The sequence below is a fragment of the Eucalyptus grandis genome, chromosome 8, assembly GCF_016545825.1.
Source record: "Eucalyptus grandis isolate ANBG69807.140 chromosome 8, ASM1654582v1, whole genome shotgun sequence".
In the NCBI taxonomy this organism is placed as follows: Eukaryota; Viridiplantae; Streptophyta; class Magnoliopsida; order Myrtales; family Myrtaceae; genus Eucalyptus; species Eucalyptus grandis.
This window is the reverse complement of record NC_052619.1, coordinates 5,153,270-5,179,235: the sequence shown is the minus strand read 5'-3', so window position 1 is coordinate 5,179,235 and position 25,966 is coordinate 5,153,270. Positions and strand designations below refer to the sequence as shown.

Here is a 25,966-nt window from a genome sequence, read left to right as displayed (position 1 = left end):
TGCCTCTCTTGTTCGCAACAGTAGTGGATTGCAGCTAGCAGACTAGTTAGAAGAGGAAGAAAAAAAAATGACTTATTCCAGAAATTATTTTTAGAAACAAGTAACTTTTTTTTTATTTCTTATTTTATTCCAAATCTATTCTTTACTCATTTTTTCTATTCCAAGGAATAGAAAAATTAATTAATGTTGCCAAAATGATTTATGTTCTTCTTCTATCTCGAAGAACAAAAGAACAGAAATATAAAGAAATAGGAATGTTAACAAATGAAGCCAATCTTTTATATTTAAATTTATTGATAAAATGAATAAGAAATTAATGAATTACTTATAAACAATTTTGCATTATTTATGGGTTAAATACCAATCGAACACCCTTGTGTTGCATAAATTTGGAAATCGCTCTTCACGGGAATTTTTATTTTGGTGATATGATATAAAGCAGGAAATATAAGCTTTTTTTTTTTTGTCAACCAAACAATAAAAATAAATTATGGTGATCAATACCTCGAAAAGGAGTTACCCTGAGCTATAGTTATTATTTTACAATGTAGAATAAGAAAACGCATTACTACATGATAACAGGATGTCACAATTTCAGGATGGATACGTCAGCAATTTTATTACATGATCTAGGGGTTTTTTCATCAGTGTACACTTGTTAATAAATAACTAAAGCCTTAATACCCAACGAAATATACTATAGTGTGGCCAAAACAATGACAGGAAATGTTAATTGCATTGAATCACGATGCACAATGATAGGTTGCTTTTGTTTCAATTTATTTTCCTTAGTGATATTTTATCTACATTGAAGTAATCAGATTTTGCTTGACTTTCTTCTATGTACAGAAATGAGAGCAATATTACAAGTAATGCTAATGATTAGTAAGGACACCATTTTTCCAAAATAATAACCAGGAATATATTATCAAAGAAAAATACCAAACAGAATATTTTATTGCCGAAAGACCACTTTCATGCCTTTACTTTCAAAATTCGATCTCTGCATTTTACGTTTTAACTGTAAATACAACTTGAGAAAAAATACCAAGAAAGTCCTAAGTCTCAAAATTTTAAATATTTTCACATTAATACCAATTTAATTAATCTAGTCAATTTAGACTAGAAATAACTAACACTGTTTTACGTGCCATGACCCAACGCTAATTAGAATATTTTTAATAATATTTTGAAAAGAATTTTGTTCTTTTCTTTTCTTTTCTTAATAATATTTTAAATTTGTATAATTCAACAATTATAAAATATTTAAAATTATAGAGGAGAGAACTGAGAGATGTCATTAGATCTAAAGATAATACTGTTGCACACTTTATCATAAGCATCAACAGAAGCCTTCACTTCCTCTACCAGCGAGAAGGAACGATGCCTCGACCCCGTGTTTTCTCATATCTCGGGCAACTTAGGGAGATGTCGCCCAGAAACAAAAATCCATAATCGACGAAAGATAAGGCAACAGGCACATGGAAATGCAACCAGCATCAACACGTAATGCCACTGTATAAAGAATGAAATAATACAAGACGATATCCGTATCTGTACATCACAAAAGGGATGTTTTCCTCGCGACAAAATTCTAGACCCCATGCATAACTTAAGACACTGTTAACCATTGCCATTTCCGGTAATTTAGTCCAGAGAGAAGGGACCTCGTCATTCACCTCAACCAAGGGGCCAGCTTCGGCTCGCATAAATGACTTTTCTACCAAAAAAAAAAGAACAAAAATCAAGGTACGGATGGAGTTAGAATGACCTCTCCATGATGCCCCCACCACACCGTCCTTGAGCACCCGACCTTTACCGCAGCAGCACAGCCCTACTGCAAAAAGCTCCTCAATACAATACCACACGGCCTCGCTTTCTCCGCAGGTGCTGAATCTCCCTTTTCACAGATGGTGGGAGGAGGTTCCGGGTTATCTATCAAACAGAGGTGACATCAAAGTCGTGCTTCAAGAACTGCTTTTTAAGGAACTCTCTGGTTCGCGGGCGATGGATGAGATTGCATCGTGCTGACCATTTTTTTGCTCCTCCAGCATTTGACAGCCAAAAGGAGACTGTATATCAGAGGCGCTCCCTGAAGGCCGGAGATAGCCCGTATTGTTCACAAAGATGCATCCGCTGTCCATGAATGATAACACTCCTGTTTTCTAATGCATCCATCTCGCCATCTTCATGGTCATTATTTTCCTTTTCTTGTGGGCGCTATGCCTGGCGGACATCCTCAGTTTCCTTTTGGCATTACGCACTGGATTGATCACAGCCATGAGCTTCTCATCCTGTTTCCTTTTGTCCCTCTTGTGCTTAAGATCCTTCCTTATCTGGCCATAAACTTGTACGAAATTCTGGAGGCCCAAAGTGCTTCGTAATGACTCAGAAACCTCTTGAGCTAACTGTTTCGAATTTTCTGCAAGACAAGTCCCATTTAAAAAAAAAAATAGATCAGATTTTTTCAGAAGGTAGCATAACACCTCAAAAAACAAATTACAAACTTGAGAACTTATATCCTCTTTCAATCCATTTTAATTTGGCTTCACAACCACTCAGGAACTAGTACCCAACCAAAATCCCATTTTGCAACTTTAATCTCTGGTTTGCTGGGATATCGAATATCAACTTCTTTTGTCACCTCTATAGTGTTGGTTCTCAGACCACTTACATCTACATCACAGGCTTGACAAGAATGACAAAAACTGAGGTGAAGATTAATTTAATATTTGCACAGAAGGTGGTCCTCATTAGATCCTAGCTTTAAGATTTTATATGGCTTAATTCAAGTTTCTGCTTCTGCTCTTTTTCACGAAGCTCATCCTCTTGAACCTTATGCGAGACAAACCTTTTTGTCCCCCTGGGACTAGGAAGGAAAAGCTCTCACCTGCAGACCAAACAATCTAGTAGTCCACAGGTGTTTAACCCAAAAAAAATCAACTCCCATTTCTGCAAGTTGTTTTTATCAATATGCCTAACTTCTCAATAATATAATCAACATCATTACCAGATATGACTTTCCCCGTCAATTCTTCACAAACTTTATAGAGCGGTAGTAGCAACTGATATGCATAATGCACTGCATCTTCACCACCAATTTGTGATGAGAACTTCTGGAATATACCGAAGACAATTTCTAACTGCATGCAACGCATAAAATGTTATTAAAAAGCAGGAACATTAAGAAAGATAACAGGGACTAAGATCATACAGGAAAAGACACAAAGGTAAGAGACCGAAGAATATTTGAACGAATAGTAATTTGTTTTAGCATGCTCTCCCATCTCTTATGCCATCACTTATTGCCACTTTCAATTAAACTGCATCTATTGAAATCTCTCCAGAGCTCTCTGGAGCAACAATTACCATGACAAGGATATAACCCCAGAATGAAATATTAGTCACTTTCAAAATTTCATCTCTCCATGGCTTTGACATTCCCTCCTTACTATTACTATAGCAGAAAGAAAGTGCCACAATAATCCCAGCCCCTGTTTCTGGCACTTAAGCGCCTTCTTCCAGCAGCATCTCCTGGGACTTTGAGGCCAGGCAGAACACCATGAAGTAAGGGATAGCAAAGCTCCCATGTTACCGTGAAACATTTTCCAAAAAAGGTTCTCACATAGGATAAGCCTTAGTAAAGTGCCTTTGCACATATTATTTGTCAAAAAAAGTACCTGAACATGCTCCATCTGAAGGGCAATCTTCTGCAACCTTTTAAGCAAACTGCGTACGAGCAAATATCGACCATCTCCAGAGTGGCCATCATTATGGCCTTCTAGACCAGATGTTAGAGAGACAAAGATGGCTTTTCCATTTCTTGGGTCAAGCAATTGGAACGCTTTGAGAAAGCAAAGCTTCTCATCCTGTCCAAGAGTAAGCCAAAAACTTTTCCAAGCTAGAGGCTCAACATGTCCCATCAAAGAATTTAAACAACTCATGGAGAAAACAATATTTTCTATCATGAGGTGTCCTGCTGCATCATCCGCAGGTTGCGTCTTCATTTGGCAGCACAAGGAAACAGCTATCAGAAAAAGTCTGCTTTTTCTCATCAGAAGAAAGTCTCCTAATTGCTTCTCATTGTTTCCTCTGCATGCATCAGTTATTGCTGCGAAGTAAAATGCTAAAAGACGACTGGATATATTGCGTAGCCACATATGTGGATGCAGCAGCAACTCTGACACTGCTGTCCATATATCCTGAAAGATTGCAATATATAAGATGCTCTGCACCATCCCCACCCCATCTTCCCCCATAACAAATTAAAATAATCATGCACACACGCCAAGAAAACATGAATTACACGACCACAAAACTACCCAACAAGAAGTTCTGTACCTTTTACCAGGCTAGATGGTTCCTATAATGTCACTCTGCCCTATCCTAAACCATGCCCATGCGCAAACTGAAACTACAAAAAGTAAAGAAATGACCCAGAAAGAAGACCTCGAAATACTCGGTTTCACAACTCACAAAATTTAGCCAGGCTAAATGCACAAAATACAGTGTCACCCAAAAAAATCCAACATAAACATAAGGAACTATCAAATTAACAGTTTACAGATATAATTTCTTAGCAAATGTAACACTCAGACCACCCAATTAACATCACTGCCAGAGGATTCCAGTACCACCACCACCACCATGCTCCCATTTGTGAACTGTTCTAAAAGGAAATTTTTTTCCCCACTCAATTAATTATATTAATTCAGAAGAAAGTCCTGAAGTTACAAAGTTACCATCAAGATGAATTGATGTCTAAAATAAGAGCTGGATGCGTCAAACATCAACTTGCATGCAATATAAACACAACTGATGCATGGTGAAGCTTCAGAACTGTCAACAATTTGGACATTTCAAGTCATAAATAAGCAATTCATGTGACTAATTGGAACCACATTTCTCACATTTCTCACATTTAGTTGACCATTTCCGTCTTACTGTAGCACAAGAATAAAAATGCCAACATATACCAATGCACTGGCAATTCTTTACATGAAAAGATTGTGCTGAGCAGGAAAGGTGAATGGTAAAAGAGCGTCAAGACATGCGCTTTAAGAGAAGCAAACAGAATGACATAGTCTTTTATAAGTTACGGAGGTATTAGAATGTCCATATGGGAGGCAGAAATTATCATAGGCAAATCAAATCAAACCTATTTTCAAAGAAAAATCAAAAACAAAACTATCGTGACTAGGAAAGCCCCAAAAACTCAACTGGAAAATGGAAACATCAAACTGAGCTGCAACTCATTCATGATTAGAGCATTGGACAAAGACATGTCACAAACAATAACAAAATGTGGCAAATATAGACAAAAGTAGTGAACATACCTCAAATTCTGCTTCAAAAGTTAAATGCTGAAATTGATGTAAAATTTTCTCCAACATAACCAGAGAGTAATACGCTTCTTTCCAGAAAGGAATAGCTGCCTCATCAGGGAGATCCAGTTGGTCACTTGCAACTGAACTGACAGCAGACTGCAAAACGCTTCTAGCTACAGGCAATATACTAGAAATATATTTATGAAAGCCTTTCTTCATGACTTCAACCAGCAGCCCTAAGACCTGTACAAATAAAAGCAATTGTATGGATGTATCGCTTTAAGAAACAGAAAAATAACATCAGCCCCTATGCTGGCCTCCAAGAACACGGTGGATTAAGTAAATTCAAAATACAAAGAACAAACCAAGATGACAGCGTTCTGGATGACACAGAGTCCAGACTGAAATATACTGACAGATAAGATGGTGAATTGAAAAAAGATTGGCAGCAATTATCACTCCATAAAAGAACAGGCCTTCACTGGCAACACATTAGATTTCATCTTGTCTGTATCATCAACAAAGAAAAGCTCTCATTTGAAAAGTCTATGACTTTTCTATGGAAACATGGTAATGTAGAATCCAAAGTTCTCTCCAATACGCAAAGCACAAATTTTTCCTCACTTGAACCACGTAACACCACCATGGCTTCCATCACTCTTTCACCCACGCATGTACTGACATGCCCAGAGAGAGAGAGAGAGAGAGAGAGAGAGAGCAGGAAGCAAAGGACAGTACAAAGAAACATGGATAGCCATTTAAGTCCCAAAAAACCCGGTACTAGCACAGAAGACATGAATTATTAGAGCTATGGAAAGATTCCAGATTATCTACCTGTGCTGCAGCACTCCAGAGTTGCTTTTTCCCACCCAAATACCAAGAAAGACTATACTCAAGGATAGAATGAAGTGGATGAGGGCTTATACGCCCAACTAAAAGTTTTATCACTGCACCAGTCATAGAGCGAACTCTGTTATCTTGATCATTTGCTAAAGAAACCACCAAATGGATGAATAGTGATTGGGACTGCTCATCCAGAACGCTTTTAGGAAACTTGACAATAATGGCATGAAGCATTTCAAGCACAGCTTCTCTTCCACTTGAATGCTCATACCTGCATTAAAATGTAAAAAGTAATTCATATAATACCGATCAGAGGAAACCTTCTTCTGTATTCAAACAAGTACTCACCTCAGATTCGAAAGCAGAAAATCCAAATGCTGCTGCAACCGCTTCTCAGATAGATGGTAATCGAGTAAAAATTGCAATAAAATCTGACTGCACTTCTTACGTATAGAATCCACTTGACTAGTTACCATCAATTCTCCAACTTGTTTTACAACATCATATATCTCAGGTACCACTAACTTGCGGCTGATGATTGCCTTCAGTAGAGAAAGGGCAAGGAAAGAAGAATTCCTTTCGAGGTCAACAAATATGGGAAATTGTATCAATGTTTGTAATTCTTCAGAAGAAAGTGTTATGTTGGTCATCCGGAGAAGCACAGTTAATAATTTGAGGCATGACTGCATCAGAGGGCTGCTACTATCCACAGAACTTTGGGCAATATCAAGCAGCGCTCCTTTAATTTTGTCAGCCTGAGTTTCAAAAGATGGCAAGGGCAATCTGAACAGAGGAGTCAAACATCTTAAAGATGCAGACAAGATATCTTCATATTTGGAACTTAAGCAGCTGCATAACAGTACAACAAAAGGATCCAACATGGACAGCAGATTTACATCATTTCTGTCCATTTTTGAATTCTTGAGACGAGCATGCAACAATCCAAGACCAAACACCGTAATCATATGTGAACCCTGAGAGTCAATCTGAAACAGCTGACTCGTAGCAACTCTGTTCCCGCTCATGTTATCCTTATGATATTTCTCTCCAGAAGGAACTGTCAAATTATCACCCTGACCCATTTCTTTGTTTATTCCATCTTCAATGAGGCCATATACAAAAATAAGCAGGTCAGTCTGATCAACAGACGGATTAGATTCAATCCCAGTTGCAATATGACTTAACATGCTCTCCAACTTCACTTTCAGCTTTGGAGTCAGATGCTTCTGTAACTGAGAAGTAACAGGAGAAAGAAGTTTCAAAGCATGGCTTTTGAATGTGATGTTTTGTGCAATCAATTTCAACGTATCAAATGACTTTCGTTTCCTAGTTTCCTTCATTTTAGATGCTATCTTCTCCACCTCTTTTTCTTCGGAAACATCTCCAAGGATATCGCTCTTTACTATTGATAAAAGATCTTCCAAACAATAATCCAACTTCATCCTACTGGGATGCACAAGAAACTTTGACAATATGAAGTTCAATGTGTAACCCAGTACATGCAGCTCATATCCTCGCTTCAGTGTAGCACGCAGGACATTGAGTATGAATTGCAAGTATTCTAGCCCAAGTTCCTTCAAACAAGCTGCTAAAGCAGACCTGCCTTCATCACGGGTACTTTCTGCACGACTCTTTAAGAGATTTACGATGTGATGAATGATAGTAGGAAGCTGTGAATCCAGCGTGTCACCTGGAAGCAACTTTAGCAGCTTGAGGGCTGCTAGATTAATATTAACATTAAGCTTATCCGAGTCACAGTTCAGAAGCTTCTGTATCCTTGGTAGCACATTTTTCTGGAGGGAATCCTGTATCTCCATGGCCTCAATTGAAGAACATTTTCTCAAAGTAACTGAGGCAGTATCCAACTTGACTGTATCTGGAGCAGTTTCGGAAGGGCCTATAGATTCTCGACTAAAGTTGACTTCTGAGAAATGAAACTGGTCCAAAATAAAGCAGATTAAACGCAACAATAGCTTCTGCTTCTCAGGATTTGTTGTCATTTGTCGGAAGCATCTAATGAGCAATGCATAATAGGACCTCCATTCCACATGACCAGCAACTGATGCAAGGGCCTCTAGGCACGCATTTTTTATTTGCTCTATCTTTCCATCTTCAACATCAAACAGCATATTGAAAAACATTGGCACAAAAATCTTGTTAAGGATGTCCTGGAAGTTGACAGCAGAATCATCGTTCAAATACTGAACATCAGATATCAAAATCACAATCAACATGAAGACAGAAGTACCTCGGACATGCTACTGGTACTTATGATACTCCTAAAGCGTGACAAAGCCCTTGCCCTTCTATGCTTCTGTCATCACAATAATAAATATATGAGAAGTACTCACAAGATCAACCAAGAACATCCTCCCCACATAGTTTTGCAGGAAGCAAATATTGCTCTCATGATTCTTTTGGTTTTCAAAAAGAAAAAACAATTATACTTGCTATATAATTTAAAATTAAAAGGAAGCTTTATCTATAGAGTCAGAAGTCAAAAAGGTGCAGATGACAAGCACATCAAAGCCAAGACCAAATGTCCATTCTAAATTAAAGGCAACAGAAAGTTGACACCAACCTGCAGATGAACAATATTGAAAAAGAAATCTACTTCAGCATCTTCACTGCATAATGGGTTGAACGAATTCAGGTTTGCCAATTCAGGGAGATTCAAGACCATTGCTCGTAGGAGATCCATCCATTCCTAGAAACATGTTAGGCAAAATTAAAGCAGGGTGCCTAATAATGACACCTAACCATTAAGTACCGATCGACAAAGTCAAAATAAAAGAGAAAAATTCAACTTTCACTTTAGGAAAATGACAAAATTTAACTAAATCTGTGAAGATCATTCTTCAGGACACATCCTACAAGCCGAAAGGCACAAAGAAACTCATTTTCAGTGCCAATTTATGTCTCTTTTAAATGTGCATGTGCAATCTTTCTAGGCATTACTAAAAGAGTTCCGAGTGCAACGTCATAAACCATGAGATTATACCCACTGACATAAAATATAATACCTTCCGAATTGATGCTTTCTTCCTCATCACCCCTCCTAAATGCTTCAAGAGGAACTTATCAACAATGCGCTCAACAGAGGATTTTGTCCAGCAACTACTGTCATGAACCACCATGCCTTCTGGTGTTTTTTCTACCCCCTTTGTTTCACGGTCAATGATCTTGGTGGAAAATTCAATGAATGCATGCAACGACCGATATGCACTGTGCCTTAAGATTAATTCATCAGAGGACATATCATAGACAAACTGAGACAAAATGATTAATGCGTGATCCACTTCAACAGAATAGAACAGATCAAAGCTAATCTTTTCATATGCATTCGTTATTCTGTCATAGTCAAGGCCTTCTATTTCCATGGAAGAGGTTGCATTCAATTCATTTATAAGTTTTCCCTGCAGTCCAAGAAAGTAATCGCCATTAAGAACTATGAGAATCCCCTAGAAATAATACAAAAGAAAGTTCAAGAAAAGGGAAAATACTACCACAACAGCTATAGAATGGTCAGTTTCAGCAAGAGCAGCCAGAAGATTACATATAGATACTCGCATATCCAACTCGACCCAACTAAGCAGAGGGGAAACTGCAACCAGAATCTCCTTATCGCATGTGCCACTCAAGACAGGTAACAAGTCTCGAATCACATGCAGAATTTCTCGATAAACATCTGAAAAAAAATGTAACTGGTTAGATAGTAAATCTAAGTGTATGACATTTATAGTCACTGTAAATATTGAAGTTTCTTACCAGGGTTCTGAGCTCCCTTCGACAAGAACATAAGTAAAACATCCATAATCTTTCTTCCCAGTGATTGATTGCTCACATACTTGGGTAGCAACTTAAATACTTTAATCAGAGACTCCCCAGGATGTTTGATCAATTTCCTGTCACAACAAATCAAAATCATTAATCTCTCAGATATCATGCATCTTGAGTAACTTTACCTTCCAAATTAAGAGGAGGAATTTAGAATAAAGAGTGGACATCTTTCCATTACATAGTTTCAAAAATAAAGCCTACTATTTTCAGTAGCATCATTCCATAGATCCACAATGCAGGTCCAATTAATCAGAACACAGCATACCTTCTTATAAAAACAAAATTGATTAGCTTATGCCACTATTCCCAAATTTTCAACTTCCTCTTCAAACTGGCTTTCTACTGGAATTAGATCATCCACCTCCATTCATAACCAAGTCAATCAAGGATTTTTTGTTTCCTTCTTAATTTGTTCATCATTGTAAGGAAACATGATTGTTACAACAAATTACAGCTGAAAATGATTGATTTACAATGTAAACACTTCATACTACTACTTAATGAATGAACTGCTAAGAAGGAGAAGCGCATTCTTTTGGATAAAATGATATTATACAAGTCTTTCGCACCTCAGACTTGGGCTCCATTTGTTTTGTGGAAAATGAATGATTTGAAAAATGCTTTCCTAAATATAATTACTTGCATCACTTGAACCATCAACTATTTAAAAAAAAAAAAAAAAATCCATTGGACATCATTCAGTAGAGCTCAAGACAGTCAACAGAGATGGCCATAGAGGTACAACAGCACAGCATGCAGCATGCAACCAAAACTTACAGTATCTTAATGTTTCAAATTAATTCGTTGTTGTAAAGTACCACATAAGCACTCAAAAGTGAAAAAGAAAATAAAAGCAATTCCTAACAAGACAACAGTACAGTCAGCCACACATTTGAAAGCACAATTTCTCAGCTTGAAGCTGTCGACTCCATTGCTTCAAGAGTTCCATCCTTCTGGATCACATCTAAAATATTTACTTGACACTTATGCCACTCAGACCAATTATGAAATGCAAAGATGAATAAGCAAGGCATGTATGGGCATGAATGCACACTATTTCTTTTCTTCTGCAGCTTCATTTTTCTCTTTGGGATGGTAAAAAATTTATAGGAAGAAGCAGAACATTGTCCAAGTCCACTTTACAAAAGTGTGCAATTACCAAAATACGTCAGTGAACCAACATCCAACACAACATTGAAAAGATAAACATGCTTTCAAAGTATTAGACTAAGAGTCAAAATTATCAGAAAGAGATCTGATGACAAACTAAACCAAATTTATCAATTGGCCAGAAACTAAACAAGATTCAAGAAGAAAAACTTTGATACGGCCCCAATTAATCGAGATAAGCTCAGCATAACTATTAAGATATAGCTCTACTAAGAGACGTAAGTGGCATAATCTACTAATGCGCAAAGTATGGTTTTACCTCTTTATAGGAGAATCACCGAGAAAAAGAGAATGCAGACTACAGGTAAGTTCCTCAACGTTAGGAAGTAGAACTTCTCTAACACAACTGTCCTCTTCCCCCAAGTCACTGTCAAGATTGAGAAGGTTCTCTATAAACTTTAAAACGCCTGATAAAATTGCTTCAGATGCAGTTGTAATAGACAGCATTGAAAACATATCTGGGACCAGGCTTTGTTCCCTACACAACAGGGATACAAGTTTGTGGCTTCTGCTCATAGAAAGAAAGCAAGAGAACAGTGAGCTTGGCTTCTCGCTGCTTGAACCCTCTTGTTTGAAGCCTTCAATTAATGGTTTCACCGAATGGAAGAAAAGGTCCCACAATTCGCCATCGAACTCATGTTCTTCATACTTAATCAAAACAGAGGAAACAATTTTCAGGCATAGAGACCTCAGATCCTTGAGCTGCTTACTTTCCACACCCACCTTCAAAATAGAGTTCGAGCTTAGAAAGTGAGAAAGACAAAGAAGAAGAAAAGGAAAGACACATAATTGAATAAAAGAGAGAACAGTAAAAATCTCCCCCTTGATCCCAAAATGCCACTAATAGAACAATAACATAATTCCACCAGCACCCAATTTTGAGACCATTAACCCTTAGATTTGCAAATGTAGCAGTTAGTGGCAGAACTGATCTGCCCTATGAGTAATTTAGATCAGTACTGGTGTCTCTCACGTGATTCTTTGCCGCCAACAAGGACGACATTTGCAGGAAAAGAAATCTCAGCTTCCATTAGTTGCATGAGAGCTGTGGTAGCCAATTTTTGACAGAGAGAGCCTCCTTGTCAGCACCAAAGAATCATGGGAGCTGCACATGCATTGATGGCACAGAAGCTTGCTCATGGTGGATTGATTTTCAGGCAATTTGACAGACTCTTAGTAAGTTTAGGCATCAACTAAGATAACATTAGGAATAGGGGGACTTCGAGATTTTATGCTGATTTTGGGGGCATGGCAGAATTAATGATGAGATCTCTCACGAATTATATAAGTGAGGAAGCTTTATCACAGCTTCTTGCTATGAATGCAAGTTAGTCATCTGCCTGTATCAGGGATTCGACAAGAAGAATTACTAAAGACAAAAACTTAAGATAGATACAAAATTTATGTTTCCATTTAACTTTCACCCCCATTGACACGTGCATCTACTGCAGAGCGCTGATCTAACAATTTGACTTTTTGTATTTATACTATATTGATCTCCATATAAAAGGAAATATTATCAATAAAGTAAATAAATGATAAATCTGGAACAGTAAATTCAACATTTTCACATATGATAGAGAAATTACCAAAAGATTATCCCCTGCTCCAGTGTCCTCATTCGAAGCCTGGTTGCTCTTTCCCCTGTCCAATTGACACGTACAGAAAGCCAAAAATCGCATGACAGAACCCATTAACAGTTGAAGGAATGGGTTAATATGATGTTCATCAAAGGTCATCAGAATATCCTCAATTACATGCAAGTAACCAGATCTCTTCTTCCAAGATAGGGCTGCTATATTATCCGTAGTGAAATACTTCAAAAAGTTAAATGCCAGAAAGTCGTCCATTGAACTGCTTCCAGAATACACAAACCAATTCTGCATGCCATCACTTCCCATTGTAATAACTTGAAATGGCTTTACCAGCAGTGCAAAGAAAAGCGGAAGCTCATTGACATCTAACTGAGCAATGAAACCAAGAACTGCCTTCCGATGATACACACTCTTGTGCTGACATTAAGCAAAAAGGTGTAAATTATCTAACGGCTGAATGAGTCAGAATAAGCAAGGGAAAAAATTCAGTACACGAATTCTGCCATACTTTACTTGAAAAATAATTATGGAAATTATTGAAACCAAGTAATTATGTGCTGGTTGATGAGATAGATACCTTTCGTGAGGCTAGTGTCTTTAAGTTTCTCACTTTGGGGACCAAAATCCGGATGACTAAAGGAACAATATAAGCTCTGTGACTATATTCAATCAGATTAGAATCCAAGGATAAACTCCAGGTAGTTAATTCTTCCCGTAAGCTTTTTGAATCAATCAAGTTCCTGAGATTCTGCTCATAAGGCAGTAAGAACGCATCCTTCCATGTCAGGAGGCACTCCAGAACCTTCATCTGTATTTCAGGGTCATTGTCATCCAGAAGCCTGTCAAAACAACAGGAAATTGAATTAGTAATCAAGCTTGTAGATGTTTGCACAAGCATACTCAAAAACATTCCAGAAAAACAGGCACAATCTGACAAGCTCAAGTACCTGTTTTGCAAAACTTCTTTGAGAAACTGACTCCAGTAGAAGGATTTAGGATTGCGCATCAATTTTAGCAGGTTCAGCCATTCTTTGAGGATGCCCTTCCATTGTTTTCCTTTACAAGCATGTGAGTCGAATGAACCAACACTGCAATCTCACAGGAACATGGCATTCAGTCACAACAGAGTGAAAGAATCATCCACAGGTTTAGATGAAAGAACAGCTTTAAGAAAGCTTAGCAACCAAATTGACTACCTTGAATGCTCATGATCACTGTAGCCCAAAAAGTTCAAGAAAAGAGGAACAAGTTGCCGAGATCGAGCTTCAGCAATAGTTGGAACTTTTTGCAGAGATTGGATCAACAGAGAAAATACCGACTCAATAGGTGTCCTATCCACCACTGGACTTGTAAACAAATGAAAGCGCTTCACCAAGCCTGAAATTTCAAAACCTTGAAATTGAAGGACTTCTTACATAAGCCAATAAGAAAGTAATTCAATTTCTATCAAAAGCTTAAATGCACTAGGATTTCTACTCTATCACCACAGATCATTTAAAAATTGAAGTGACACCAAAAATAATCTGAAATAGATAACTACACCAAAAGTAATAGAGACAACACACAAGGTATTACTACCAGATACTGTAAAGCTGGAGCATCACTTACCATTTGACTTGTCAGGCAAATCAGCAGTTACTTCATTAACATGATCACAGGAAGCTTTGAAAACCAATTGGCAGTCTCTGAGATACCTTATAAATATGTCCCATATAGTTCCAGCATGTTTGCTAATTAAAAAAGCAAGGCACTCCAATGCTGGAGCCCACAGATAACTAAATCTATTATAAAAGATGCCTATTATCCCATATAAAAGCAAGGGTAAATAGCTTTCACCAATCCTTCCTGCAGATAAATCCATCTGTATTTTAGAGATCAGTAGGATCACTTTCCTGCTGGTAGAAACTGAAAGAGGAATCGTCTCAATAGAAAGGAGGAGCTCAAGCACCTGAAATTAATGAAACATGAGAACACAGCTCTGATGTTAAGGATAAGTCAACTAGCTAGATGGAAAATAAAATACATACATTACCACCCAGACCAATGCCATGGGAAGTCTGGCAAATTTCATCACTCATTTTCTGCCCTACAGGTCGATCTGAAGCATAGATATCACAACTGAGAGGCTGATAATGCGACAGTATTCGTAAAGTTGAGACACGAATCCTCTTGTCAAAGTGACATAAATTTTCTGCAAAACAATCAACTGCATCCACAAACTTGTTTGCCTCGAACTCCTGATGGTATGTGTCATAAGCTTCTTGCAATTTAGACCTGTTGGAAGTATGCAAAAATTTGATTAAATGGGAAAGAACATATTTTGAAGAAAGGCAAAAGAGAAAGGAAAAAAGAATGACCAAAGAGCATTCTAAGCAGCAACACTGTTCAACTTACCCATGCACACTATCGAGATAATCAGCAACAGCCACCAACACTTGAGGAGATGCTTTGTGTTTTTTCGCAAGTTGCACAACCTTATTTGCATCTTCAAACCCAGCTTTCGTATTGCAACACAGTCTGTGGTGGGAACTTATAGCAGTACCAATCAGGCTTTGCCAGGTGTGCCTAGCAAAACCTAGGATTTTATCTGAACATATAAAAGGATGATTAATACACGCTTATCAAATGAAAATGAAGTATATTCACGTACCATTGCTTGTAAATAAGTAGCTCGCCATCCATTGTAATGCATTTAAGAGCAAAAAATTGAAATATATGCCAAGATTAAAAAATAAATAAAATCATACCATCTTGGGCCAGTATAAGTTGATCAATTTCATCAATCAGGTCCATTAACAAGGCCAGACAGTGGGGAGTGTCAAAGGCATAGGGATAGCAGCATATGACTCCCCACAGCAAAGCCAGTTCAGCCTCATCAAGTTGAGCAGACAAGCGATCTCCATTTCTAAAACCCTTTATCAGAGATACCCAGTTGGTAACAGTTTGCTGCACAAATTGCTGAATCCTTGAATGTCCTCCAAATAACACCCCATGGATGTCAACCGCTACTTGCATTTTCTCAGATAAGCAGAGACAAAGACAGATCACTTGTTCCAGGGAATTTTCAATTAAATTATCCAATGTCCTGTAATCCCACCAGCAAAGTTGAAATTGGGGTAGAGGTAACGAACAGTAATCTATGCAATCACAAAGGATGAAGAAGGTGCAAAAGTATATATTACCTCAAAATGATGGCACGGAATGCACACACTATGGAAGAATCCTTCAGTAGCATTTCTCCAATAAATTCCAACAAACTGAAAGCAAAGATGGCATGAAAATATTAAAGGGAAAGTTGAAAAAATTCACAGGAGAACATAAAAGTATTTCGTTAAACAAATTACCTCAAGTTTTGCAACTCAAATAGAGGAGTCCATTGCAGACAGCAGTGTTGGAGAGCAGACGAGTTATTAGCACGATGTAGCCCATCGACAATACATAGCATTAACTTCAGAACCTTATCAAGAACCTCGACAAGACCATCCTCAGCCACTGTGGAACCATGAGAGACAAAAAGCTTTTGCACAAGCATTGTCACAAGTTCAAGAAGCGGCCCATAATCTGCAAGATGTTGAGCAAAATCAAGAAATATGTATCTTGGTAACTTCAATTAGAATGGTATCATAATGTGAATGGTAAAACTACCTAAAACTTTGCGTCCTTCGTCAAACTGGACGTTCGAGATTAATAAAGTCAAGAGTCTGCCAAGGTAGGAAGAGTTTTTGCTATTTATAGCATCAATGGTCTCCTGATACAAGCAATTCCACAACAAAGTCAACTCCTTGGACTCCAGTGCTTCACACAACCTTTGGAAGGCAGCATCAATGACCTCAACAATAGTGTCTGCACCTGTTTTTGGGTGGTGTGAGGTTGAGGAGAGAGGGAGAGAGGGGGAGAGAGAGAGAGTGTCAAGACCAAAAACCTTCAAGTTTAATGGAAAATCCAGTCACATATTTACAGTCCTAGAAGAGCACAATCTTCTTTTATCAGAAACGCAAGAAAGCTCCAAAAAGAATAAATAAAGATGGAGATCTAAACAAAAAATAATTAAAAAAGCCAAAATAAAGAGACACTACAAACTACTGCCAATAATGCCAATTTTTGTACAGGAACAAAGAAAAATTTTCAGGTGAAGTTATCAGATAAAAAATGATAATTAACTTCCTGCAAAGTCCGGTGTTAGGTTGCCAGTATAGTTAGAATGTTTACGCTTGCTTGAGATATACAGTAATAAGAAAACCAACAAAATTGCAAAAAAAAATCAATGAGTGAACAAAAATGTTTTGGTATTCAATGAAAAAAAAATGTTTTGGTATATTAACTCTAAGTCAACTATTCAAGGGGGAAAGACTTGCCTTCGGTGAATTTATCACCAATCCTGAAAATTGAATTATCCAGCAATATCTGCAGTACACGCTCTGCCTTTGAATGGAACTTCAGTGATGTTCCTCTCATAGTATAATACAATAGTGCACTAACACCAGCTTTTCTCTCAACTGATTGTTTCTTCACAACGTCAAACATGAGCTTTCTTACACCTGGTCCAATAACACGACTAGTAAGAACAAAACCTACATGTGGACTTATTGTTGAAGTTACGAAATGAATTAAACATGGGAAGGTCCATGTATTTCCTCCACATTTTTGCAATTAAAAAAAAAAAATGTCAAAAGAGGTATTGATCGTGTCATTAAAATTAATATTTGGAATGAAGAAAGTTAGACCCAAACTATCCACGCTATAAAAGAACTAGCAACAATCATGTAAAACTAAGGCAAATATCCTATATTATGACGGATCTTATATTGTGATGGAGATCTAGCCACAATCAGCACCCAAAGCAATCTTTCTAGACAGTTTGAGTGATGGAAGATCTCCGCAAAAGCAGCAACAGCGAAAATCGAGACAGGTTCATTTCAAAATTCATAAAAGAAAAAAATTATAAGAAAAAAAGGCCAAAGCCATTCAAAGAATATAAAACCAAAACAAGAGGACTGTTCTTGTTCAAGGACCTTCCACACACACCCATACGCGCGCGCGCGCATACACAGAGGGATTCCATTCGGTTATTATAGATAGTCAACGTGACATAGTATTGCTAATAAAACTTTTACTCTCTCTGCACATCAGATACGAAATTGGGTCTTTTCACATTATAACCATTAGAGAGAAAAAGGACATTCATATGTTCCTTTAATACGATTTGACAGGAAGGAAATGGTTAGAACATTCAGGTACTTTGTCACAATGCTTCTTAATTGAGATATCAGCCATTAAAATATCAAGTCATTACTCAAGCAAACATGATCAATTAGGCTCCTCAAATGGAACTGACCAAATGGCAGCTTTTTCTTCCCATCAAATCAATACTTCAGAATTGAATGAGTTTTCCCTTTTAGCATTACTTTGATGATAAAAAAGTCCTGTTGCATTGACTATTCTGCTGTAGACGTTACATGTTCAAGCAGAGGCAAACTCGTTATGTGAACTCTTTTTTTTTTCTGATCAAGTTGAAGAATATTATGAGGGAAGAGAAAGTGTTAGAATGCTTATCTTTTCAGGGTATTGTGGCCATGCAACTATGCAGCTAGTTATTGCACAAAAGCAGACATTTAGCATCATCTATGCTAACATATAGTCGACTCTTACAGCCAAATGGCACGAAATTTTCATGTCAAATGTCAATGAAACAATAACTGTTTGGATGCAAACCCATTTTCATACCTTTTATAAGCTCTTCAACAGGTGCATTCCGTAGCAAGAATGACATTGCTTCTGCCATGAAGTCTTGGACATATTCTTTAACATAATATCTTAATTTGGTCGTAATCCTTCAAGAAAGAGATAATTAAAATGATTATCTTAATCAGAACGAATGATTCACACAAACAGACTCAAATTCTTCATGTCTACACACGTGTCATTCCCCAAACAAGATATCAGAATACATATAAACCAAATTACCCACCAAGATATAGATATATGCATCTCTCCCCATGGAGAAACTAAAAGAAAAAGAGCATAGCTCTCATATCCAGAAGGTCAACAACACATGTCTATCACAAGATCAGTCCATGAAACAATACTTACTTGAGCACATATACAATGTCTCGTCTTAGATACTTTTGCAAATACATCATCATTGATGACCATGAGCAGAAGATCTGCAGAAAGAAAGCTCATTAATATGGCCAATCAAAATGAAAAGCACTGTCTCAAAAAAATAAAAATAAAAATAATGGATGAAACCTGTTCAATAATCTCAGTTTCCTTATCAGCACCATTTTCGAGAAGAGAAACTAAAGAATCAACAATCCTTGGTAAAAACCTGGCAGAAGTACACCAAATTGATTATACATAGAATCAAGTTACCAACGCATGATTTTAGAGATTTCATAAGATTTTCAGATAACAAAGTCTTCTTTATTAGCCATCAATAGATGGCAAAGTAGATAAAACAGTAGATGGAGACCACCATTGCTCTCATACGGGAAATGGCAATGGTATTTCGGAACATGCCCTAGTTCTGAAGTTTAGTACAATAGAGTAGGCTTTTTTTTTTTCGAACATCATCTGATTAATTGGTCATTTTTAGAGCAATATCCACATCGATATCCATAACTTAAAACTCCAAATATAGTAAAGTTAGTCAATTCTTGCTAAAATATATTCCCAGATCAAATTTCGCCCGAAAGTAAGAAGATCATTTATAGTTTGGGAATGTTGGGAATGTTGGTTGGGAATGTTGATTTTGGGGTTCTGAATCGCCTAGAAAAGGGACAGAGAATTCCAAATCACAGCACTTGAGGAATAGTATATCATGTTAGGATAGCATATAATGTACTAAGTAAAGATCATATAAATTGTAGTCTGCCAGCTATCTGCAGGTATAGGAAAAGAACACATTCAGTTGTCCTCCAAAAGGCAAAAGAAAACCCAACTTCCTTTTCCATTTTATATTTGGCAAAGGTTGGGTCACGGATAAGAAATTTTTTTTATGTTGGACCGGGACAAAAATAAGTCATTACTCCTGATACAACTGTTGCATGGGACAGTCAGTCATATCATGCAATTCGAACCAATTCTTAGATCAAAAAGCTCAACTCTCCCAAGAATCGATAGCAGATTTAAACTGCATTAAGTGGACTGCTTCACAGCCAAATACTATGACTTCATGAAAAAGAACAGAATTGAGTGTTATAAATGTTCACTCAGAACATTTTACCAAAAAAAAAAAAAATGTTCACTCAGAACATACAAATGACACAGGAAAAAAAAAATAGTAAAAAATTAATCATACTGTGACCTATCTATCTCTGTCTTAGGGTATATCTGCAGGCGAGGCTCTTCATTGGTAATAGCTGACAGCCTTTAATATTGCTATGAAGAATATATTCTTGCTCCCATACCGTGACCTATCTATCTCTATGTCTTAGGGAATATCTGCACCCAAGGCTCTTCATTGGTAATAGCTGACAGCCTTTAATATCGCCATGAAGAATATATTCGTGTTCCCACCAAGCGCAATTGAAAATAGAAACAAAAAATTTAAATTCTATGCAGTTTGTAGCAAAATTTGACCGTTCAGTACTTGTTAAAAGACTTTCCATAGTAGTCACGTGAATTATTTATGCATTTTGGAATCATTGCTTACAGTATAGGTGGCAAATATGAATTCTGAAAGGATTTAAATATTTCATCTCTTTAAAGGGTTTCAAGATTGCAGTTTTACTGGAGAAAGTACCCGTCCTCGAACATATGCTTTCTGTTAATGCCAACTACAGACACCGGTGTGACTGAAACAATGAAAATCCTCACCTCTCACACTTGAAGTGAACTTCAAGAACCTCATATGGAGAGTAATTCTAAAAGACCCTTACCTTCAAACCTGAATAAAAATTATTTCCTAATGTTCAAACTTAAAACTGGAAAGATTTTTTACACCTTGTGTATAACTTGTCTTCTTAACCCATTAATATAATAAAGGTGCTTCAGCTTTCTAAATATTATCTTTGGTTTCTGAAACCAATTATATCATCAACACAAATTTTCCCCAAAAGTTTTAGGATGATTTTCTTTCCAGAAGCATACACAAGACCTAAATACTATTTATTTTTACTATAATGGAAGGGAAGAGGATATTTAATCACCTAATATTGGAAAGGAAACAAGAGAATGGGAAGAATGTGAGAAAGAAGACAGTGTCTCTGGTGATCCTTATGAACATTGAAGCATGAGTTTTCAGTTACTTTTCACATTGCTTCACAAGATGAACTGCTTCCATGACATAAGGGTAGAAAAGCACGTATCCACCTGTTAAAAAAAATCTACACGATGGTAAAACATCTACTCACCTTCCCCTACATATTGTCACTGAAAATACCATCCATTAGTATTCACCTATAGTTCTCCTCCATATTTTAAAAAACCCAACTGATCAGTGGGAATTAAACAACTTAAATTTTTCTTTCTAAATTCTGAAAAGATCAGAAATTTTTTCACCTTCTTCTTTGAACTTCTGTGCCCCAGTAACTAAATCCTAAATAAGCAATCTGCTTTGCTTTGTATTTACTCGTATTACAAATGGTTTACATGGTTCAGGAAACATCCCAGTAAGAAACTAAAGCATTGGCACCATGCAACAAGTAAGCATGGCTCACACTGTGCCTCTTGCTTGCAGAATAATAACTTGCACTGTTTGACAAGACTGATAATTAAAAATTGGAAATTTAAGAGATGGATTTTAAGTCTTAAAGACAATAGTTGAGAAAATGTAACGTCTTTTTGTGAGCATCATCTTTTTTGTTGGCATCTGAAATATACAAGTTGTAGGTAGTTATCAAGTATGTATTGATATGAAATTAGGAACTTACAGTACTTACTTTCAAGAAGTATTCTATATCAATTATTTACTATTTCCATCATGAATTGGAAAAGACTAAGCAGGTCATCATTAACATGAGCGATTAAATGACATTTTAAAATTGATCGATTAAGTTGCACCTATCTACAAGTTATGTAAAGACTTAAGTTTAAGCCTTTCATGAAGTCATGAAGGAAACCATCAGTGTCTCAAGTCCCAAATGCATCTTCCTACTATTAAGAACATTGGCAAGTGATAACTGTAAAGAGCATTTTATAACAACAGAGTTTCCATTGACCACAATTGAGTATACTTTTATCGATCTAAGGAAAAAAAAACTGGACAAATAAAAGTCAATTGCATCGATATCTTTTATGGCGGACATCTAGCTCTTGCACTCCTGAAAGAAAAATACAGAAAAAGAGAGAACTCATTGCTCACGTGAAACCAAATTATTAAATGGTCTATCTTGTGGTGCCTGAATTGGCAAACCTAGATGCCTTCATTATATCAAATTTGCTCTACAAGGTTATGTTTCTTCAAGAGATGAAATACACGCCAAGTTGTGCAAGACTTAAAGCCAAATAAAGAATTTATGATAAAGCATGAACTCACGGGAAAAAATCCTCCAGCAAATCTCTAGATAAAGCTGAAATCAACCTGTATTTCACACCAGGGTAAAACAAAATATTTGTCAACTTCAAATGATGGAAAATGAACCACATTCGAAACCAAAAAATAGATAATAATTAGAATGCAAATAAATGCTAATGTCCCTATAAAACAAAACTAAAGAGTATTCATTTAGTGTATGGCTAGTATAAGTTGTACATTCAGTGAGACAAATTAAAATGTTAAATTGTTCATTCTTTCCACAACAACCCAAGAAATAATATAAAAGAACAGCAAGAGTTACGGACAATTCCTCTAAGACGCTCTAGAATGATGTTAACCTTAAAGGATAAAAATTGATACTGTAAAAGTGCAATTCACTGGGGTGCTCTAATTAGGAAAGCATGTCTATTCTCTTCCTATCTCTTCCTTCCTTTTTCCTGGCTAGGCAAGTATAGAAAGAGGAAGTTAAGAATCCAAGCCCCTATTTCTCTTTTATCACCTTTTGGCATGTCCATTGCTGGATGTTAGTGTATATGCCTAGTACACATGCTAATAACTCTCGCTTCTGCCAAAAAAAACCAGTTATTCACGACAACCCAAACTCTGCACAGTGATATGAGCCAATACTCGCTGACTTATCCCAAAAAATTTTCATTGCAAGTGAAGAACATGGCCACTCAAGGATTATTAACATCAGCGAGGACATAAATCAGCTGCTCTTTCCAGCTTACAGGCCAGCACAGCATCCCCAATAAAATCAGAAGCAAGGGAATAAACTTAAGCAAAACACCTAGAATTATGAGTGGACCAACATAAAACTTAACACCAACAAAACAAAAAGAAATTCATGGCAATAAACTTTAACATACCGGATAATTGGCTCAAGTGATAATCTCGCCTTCATCTGTAGTCTAGATAAAAGCTTTGAGATTATCACTTCCTTGTGCAATAAAACCAAGGGCAATGTCTGTACTAAAGGCATAATCTCCTCGTAATAAGAGATAAAATCCTCCGTGGTGTTTAATTCCTGAAATGTAAAATCAAGAACCACGTCCAATCAGAAGGGAGAAAAGAATTGCAACCAATGATCAGCCCAATAAATTTTGAAGCATTAATACCACATCGACTCAATTCAGCAGAAATCATCTCATAATCATCAGAAGTTCACCATTCAGGACAGCAATTTCTTTCTCTGATGGGAAGGAGTGAATGAAAGAAATAGCAGTTAAACCTATAGATAAAATTTCAGGAGAGCCCTCTTCCACCAAAAATTTCAAGCCCAAACCTAGAAGGTAAAGTGGTTACACAAACGCGTAGCCACTGTCAACTGGAACTAAAATCAAACCAGCCAGTGAGCCATCAATTTAGTGAAAGTAAATTATGGAGTAGAAAAAGTTCAATATCTGCCAGCTAAAGTACTTCCAAAGCAAAAGGGTTTACATGATTGACACCATTTTGGAAGAAACCAACGTGACCAACCAAAGTGATGGAATTTAATTTAAGAAAAATGGCAACAAGGCTCCAATCTCCACATCCCTCTACATAACATGAACTTTTATAAGATCTAATCTCCGACTCAAGACCTAGATTAAGAAACAGTAACATATTACATTTTACTCTGACCCTTATACTCACTTCCCCCATTTGACTTGTGGACCTCCGTTCCACTCCCTAGCACTAATACTTGAAGACATCAAACCGTTGATTACAGTGTGCATCTGCGAACACGAGAGAGAGAGAGAGAGAGAGAGAGAGAGAAGAAGGACATTGTAACCAAATCCTCATAAAAGAAGATAATAAGCATTGGCCCTCGAGTAATTCGACATCATCTGTTTCCTTGCAAAAGGAGAAAACTATCATGACCCCTCTAACAATTACTATTCTTTGGTGGCTAGAAAAACCGCTTTGGTGCAATGCTTTATGCAAAGCGAGCTATCTCAACCTATCTTATTAAATGCATACACATAGCAGAAACGACTAGATATTCCACATGCAAGAAATCAGTATGAGTGGAAACTCCACCCAAAGCAATGTAAGCAACCATCTCATACTTTCACTCATGAACCTCAGAGGACATAAAGAGATCTCCTAAGACCGAAGGAAAATATCAAGACCCCAAAAATAATTGCTGTTTTGCAACCGTTCCATACTTCTGCACATCGGTTGCTGATAATTTCAGTAATGAATTCACAACCATAGGGAGACACCCAAAATATTATACAAAAAAAAAAGGAAAGAACGTGAAAGTTGCATACCCTCCATTCTACGAGGCAATCCCTGAAAAAAGACGATCCCTCAGAAGGCTCGGACTTAATTCTGTCGAGGCTCTTGTAGACATCGATCTCAATTTCCTCCAACCTCTGGGAAAACGTTTTGAACTATCCACAAGAAAACACCGCGGATTAATCAACATCCACCGACTAACACACAGCCGGAGAAACCAAAAGACAAACTCAAGACACAATTATCAAAGCCCTGCGACCACCGTGAAATTTTGTGGGAACACAACCAACTATTCTAAAAATTTAATCTTTTCGACGAAGACGCAGTTTATTATTCAAATCTTCTAACAACCACGGATGGCACAACCAATTCTACTCTAGAGGCCAAATTATGGGACGAAGCGGTGCACCAGTGCATGTGGAGGAGGACAAGACTCGCGGTGCGCTCATCGGCTCAAAACTATCAATCCGAGCGGACTTCCCGAAACCGAGACGAGCAACGACAAGCGACCGAGAGAAATCCCGCCGAAGCTCCCGGCGCTGGAAGCACGAGCTTCCGGGAGAGGAACCGAGGGCGTCCGAGAGAGGACTTACGACGAAGCGCCGGCGGCCGGGCGCCGTGTTGAGAGACTTGACGGCCTGAGCGTCGGACGGAGTCGCCATCGCCGGACCGGAGAGCCGCGCCGGAGAGCCGCGCCGGCGAAGCCGCGCCGATCGCGAGGAGAAGAGAGAGGAGAGAGAGAGAGAGAGACTGCTGCTCGGTGGAGCTCTCGCGGAGTTTCGTCGGGTGGAAATATGTACGTTCGGGTCTTGAGGGTTTAAGAGGAAAGTGAGAGGGTTTATCCAGACCGACTTATCGACGGGCGGGCCGGGTTGGGCCATCGCCTAAGCCCCAGAGAGAAACGGGCCGGTTTGGATGGGGCCCGGGAGACGTTCTTGGGCCGAGCCCGCCCGATGATGGGTTGGGCCTAAACGGGCTTTCCGGGCGAGCCTGATCCGCGAACGCGTCGCGGCCCGAGCTATTGCTAGGCCCGCTATTATCGGGTCCAGTTGGGCTTCGTTTGAGGAGGCTCTTGGCCGGTTCAATCCGAACTCGACTTGGGCTCGTTGGGCTCGGGCCGGCCCAACCGGCTCCGAAGTTTTTGAGGACCAATCACGTTTCCCATGCGGAAAAAATAAAAGATAACCATTGTCTTGGGCGATCAACTTTCGCAAAATTCTCTGACCAAAAACACACACAAAAAAAAAAAAAAAAAAAATCGCAAAATTCCAAAACGAGAGGGGTAGGTTTTGGGAAATGCAAATTGTCAGCGCGCAAAAATCATTCTATAATTCAGCACACGACAAGGCAAACACTGCACTAAGCTTGCTATGGCAGAAGTGGAGAATAGTTAGATAAACTTACCATGATGAATTAACATGACATGGACCAACATGAAATTGGCTAGATAAAAAGGTGCTGATTCAATGAAATTATTTAGTTGTTCTTTA

The 25,966-nt window shown here is 37.8% G+C and overlaps 1 protein-coding gene across 1 annotated transcript; it reads right to left on the bottom strand.

Annotated features, from left to right (window-relative positions):
• Nucleotides 1-1,484: 1,484 nt before the first annotated feature.
• LOC104456008 (small subunit processome component 20 homolog) lies at nucleotides 1,485-25,257 on the bottom strand. Its single transcript, XM_010070696.3, has 31 exons — nucleotides 25,070-25,257; nucleotides 24,509-24,631; nucleotides 23,123-23,280; nucleotides 22,254-22,298; nucleotides 19,025-19,103; nucleotides 18,866-18,939; nucleotides 18,500-18,606; nucleotides 17,131-17,313; nucleotides 16,421-16,624; nucleotides 16,120-16,336; nucleotides 15,958-16,032; nucleotides 15,523-15,860; nucleotides 15,170-15,362; nucleotides 14,803-15,049; nucleotides 14,384-14,723; nucleotides 13,972-14,152; nucleotides 13,723-13,863; nucleotides 13,353-13,614; nucleotides 12,770-13,192; nucleotides 11,440-11,903; nucleotides 9,939-10,075; nucleotides 9,677-9,858; nucleotides 9,194-9,586; nucleotides 8,752-8,877; nucleotides 8,419-8,484; nucleotides 6,519-8,338; nucleotides 6,162-6,441; nucleotides 5,337-5,570; nucleotides 3,681-4,202; nucleotides 3,011-3,143; nucleotides 1,485-2,422 (listed from the first exon to the last, which is right to left on the bottom strand). The coding sequence occupies exons 1-31, from the start codon at nucleotides 25,136-25,138 to the stop codon at nucleotides 2,166-2,168; spliced, it is 8,073 nt and encodes a 2,690-aa protein (XP_010068998.2). The 5' UTR covers nucleotides 25,139-25,257; the 3' UTR covers nucleotides 1,485-2,165.
• Between the last annotated feature and the right edge of the window lie 709 nt (nucleotides 25,258-25,966).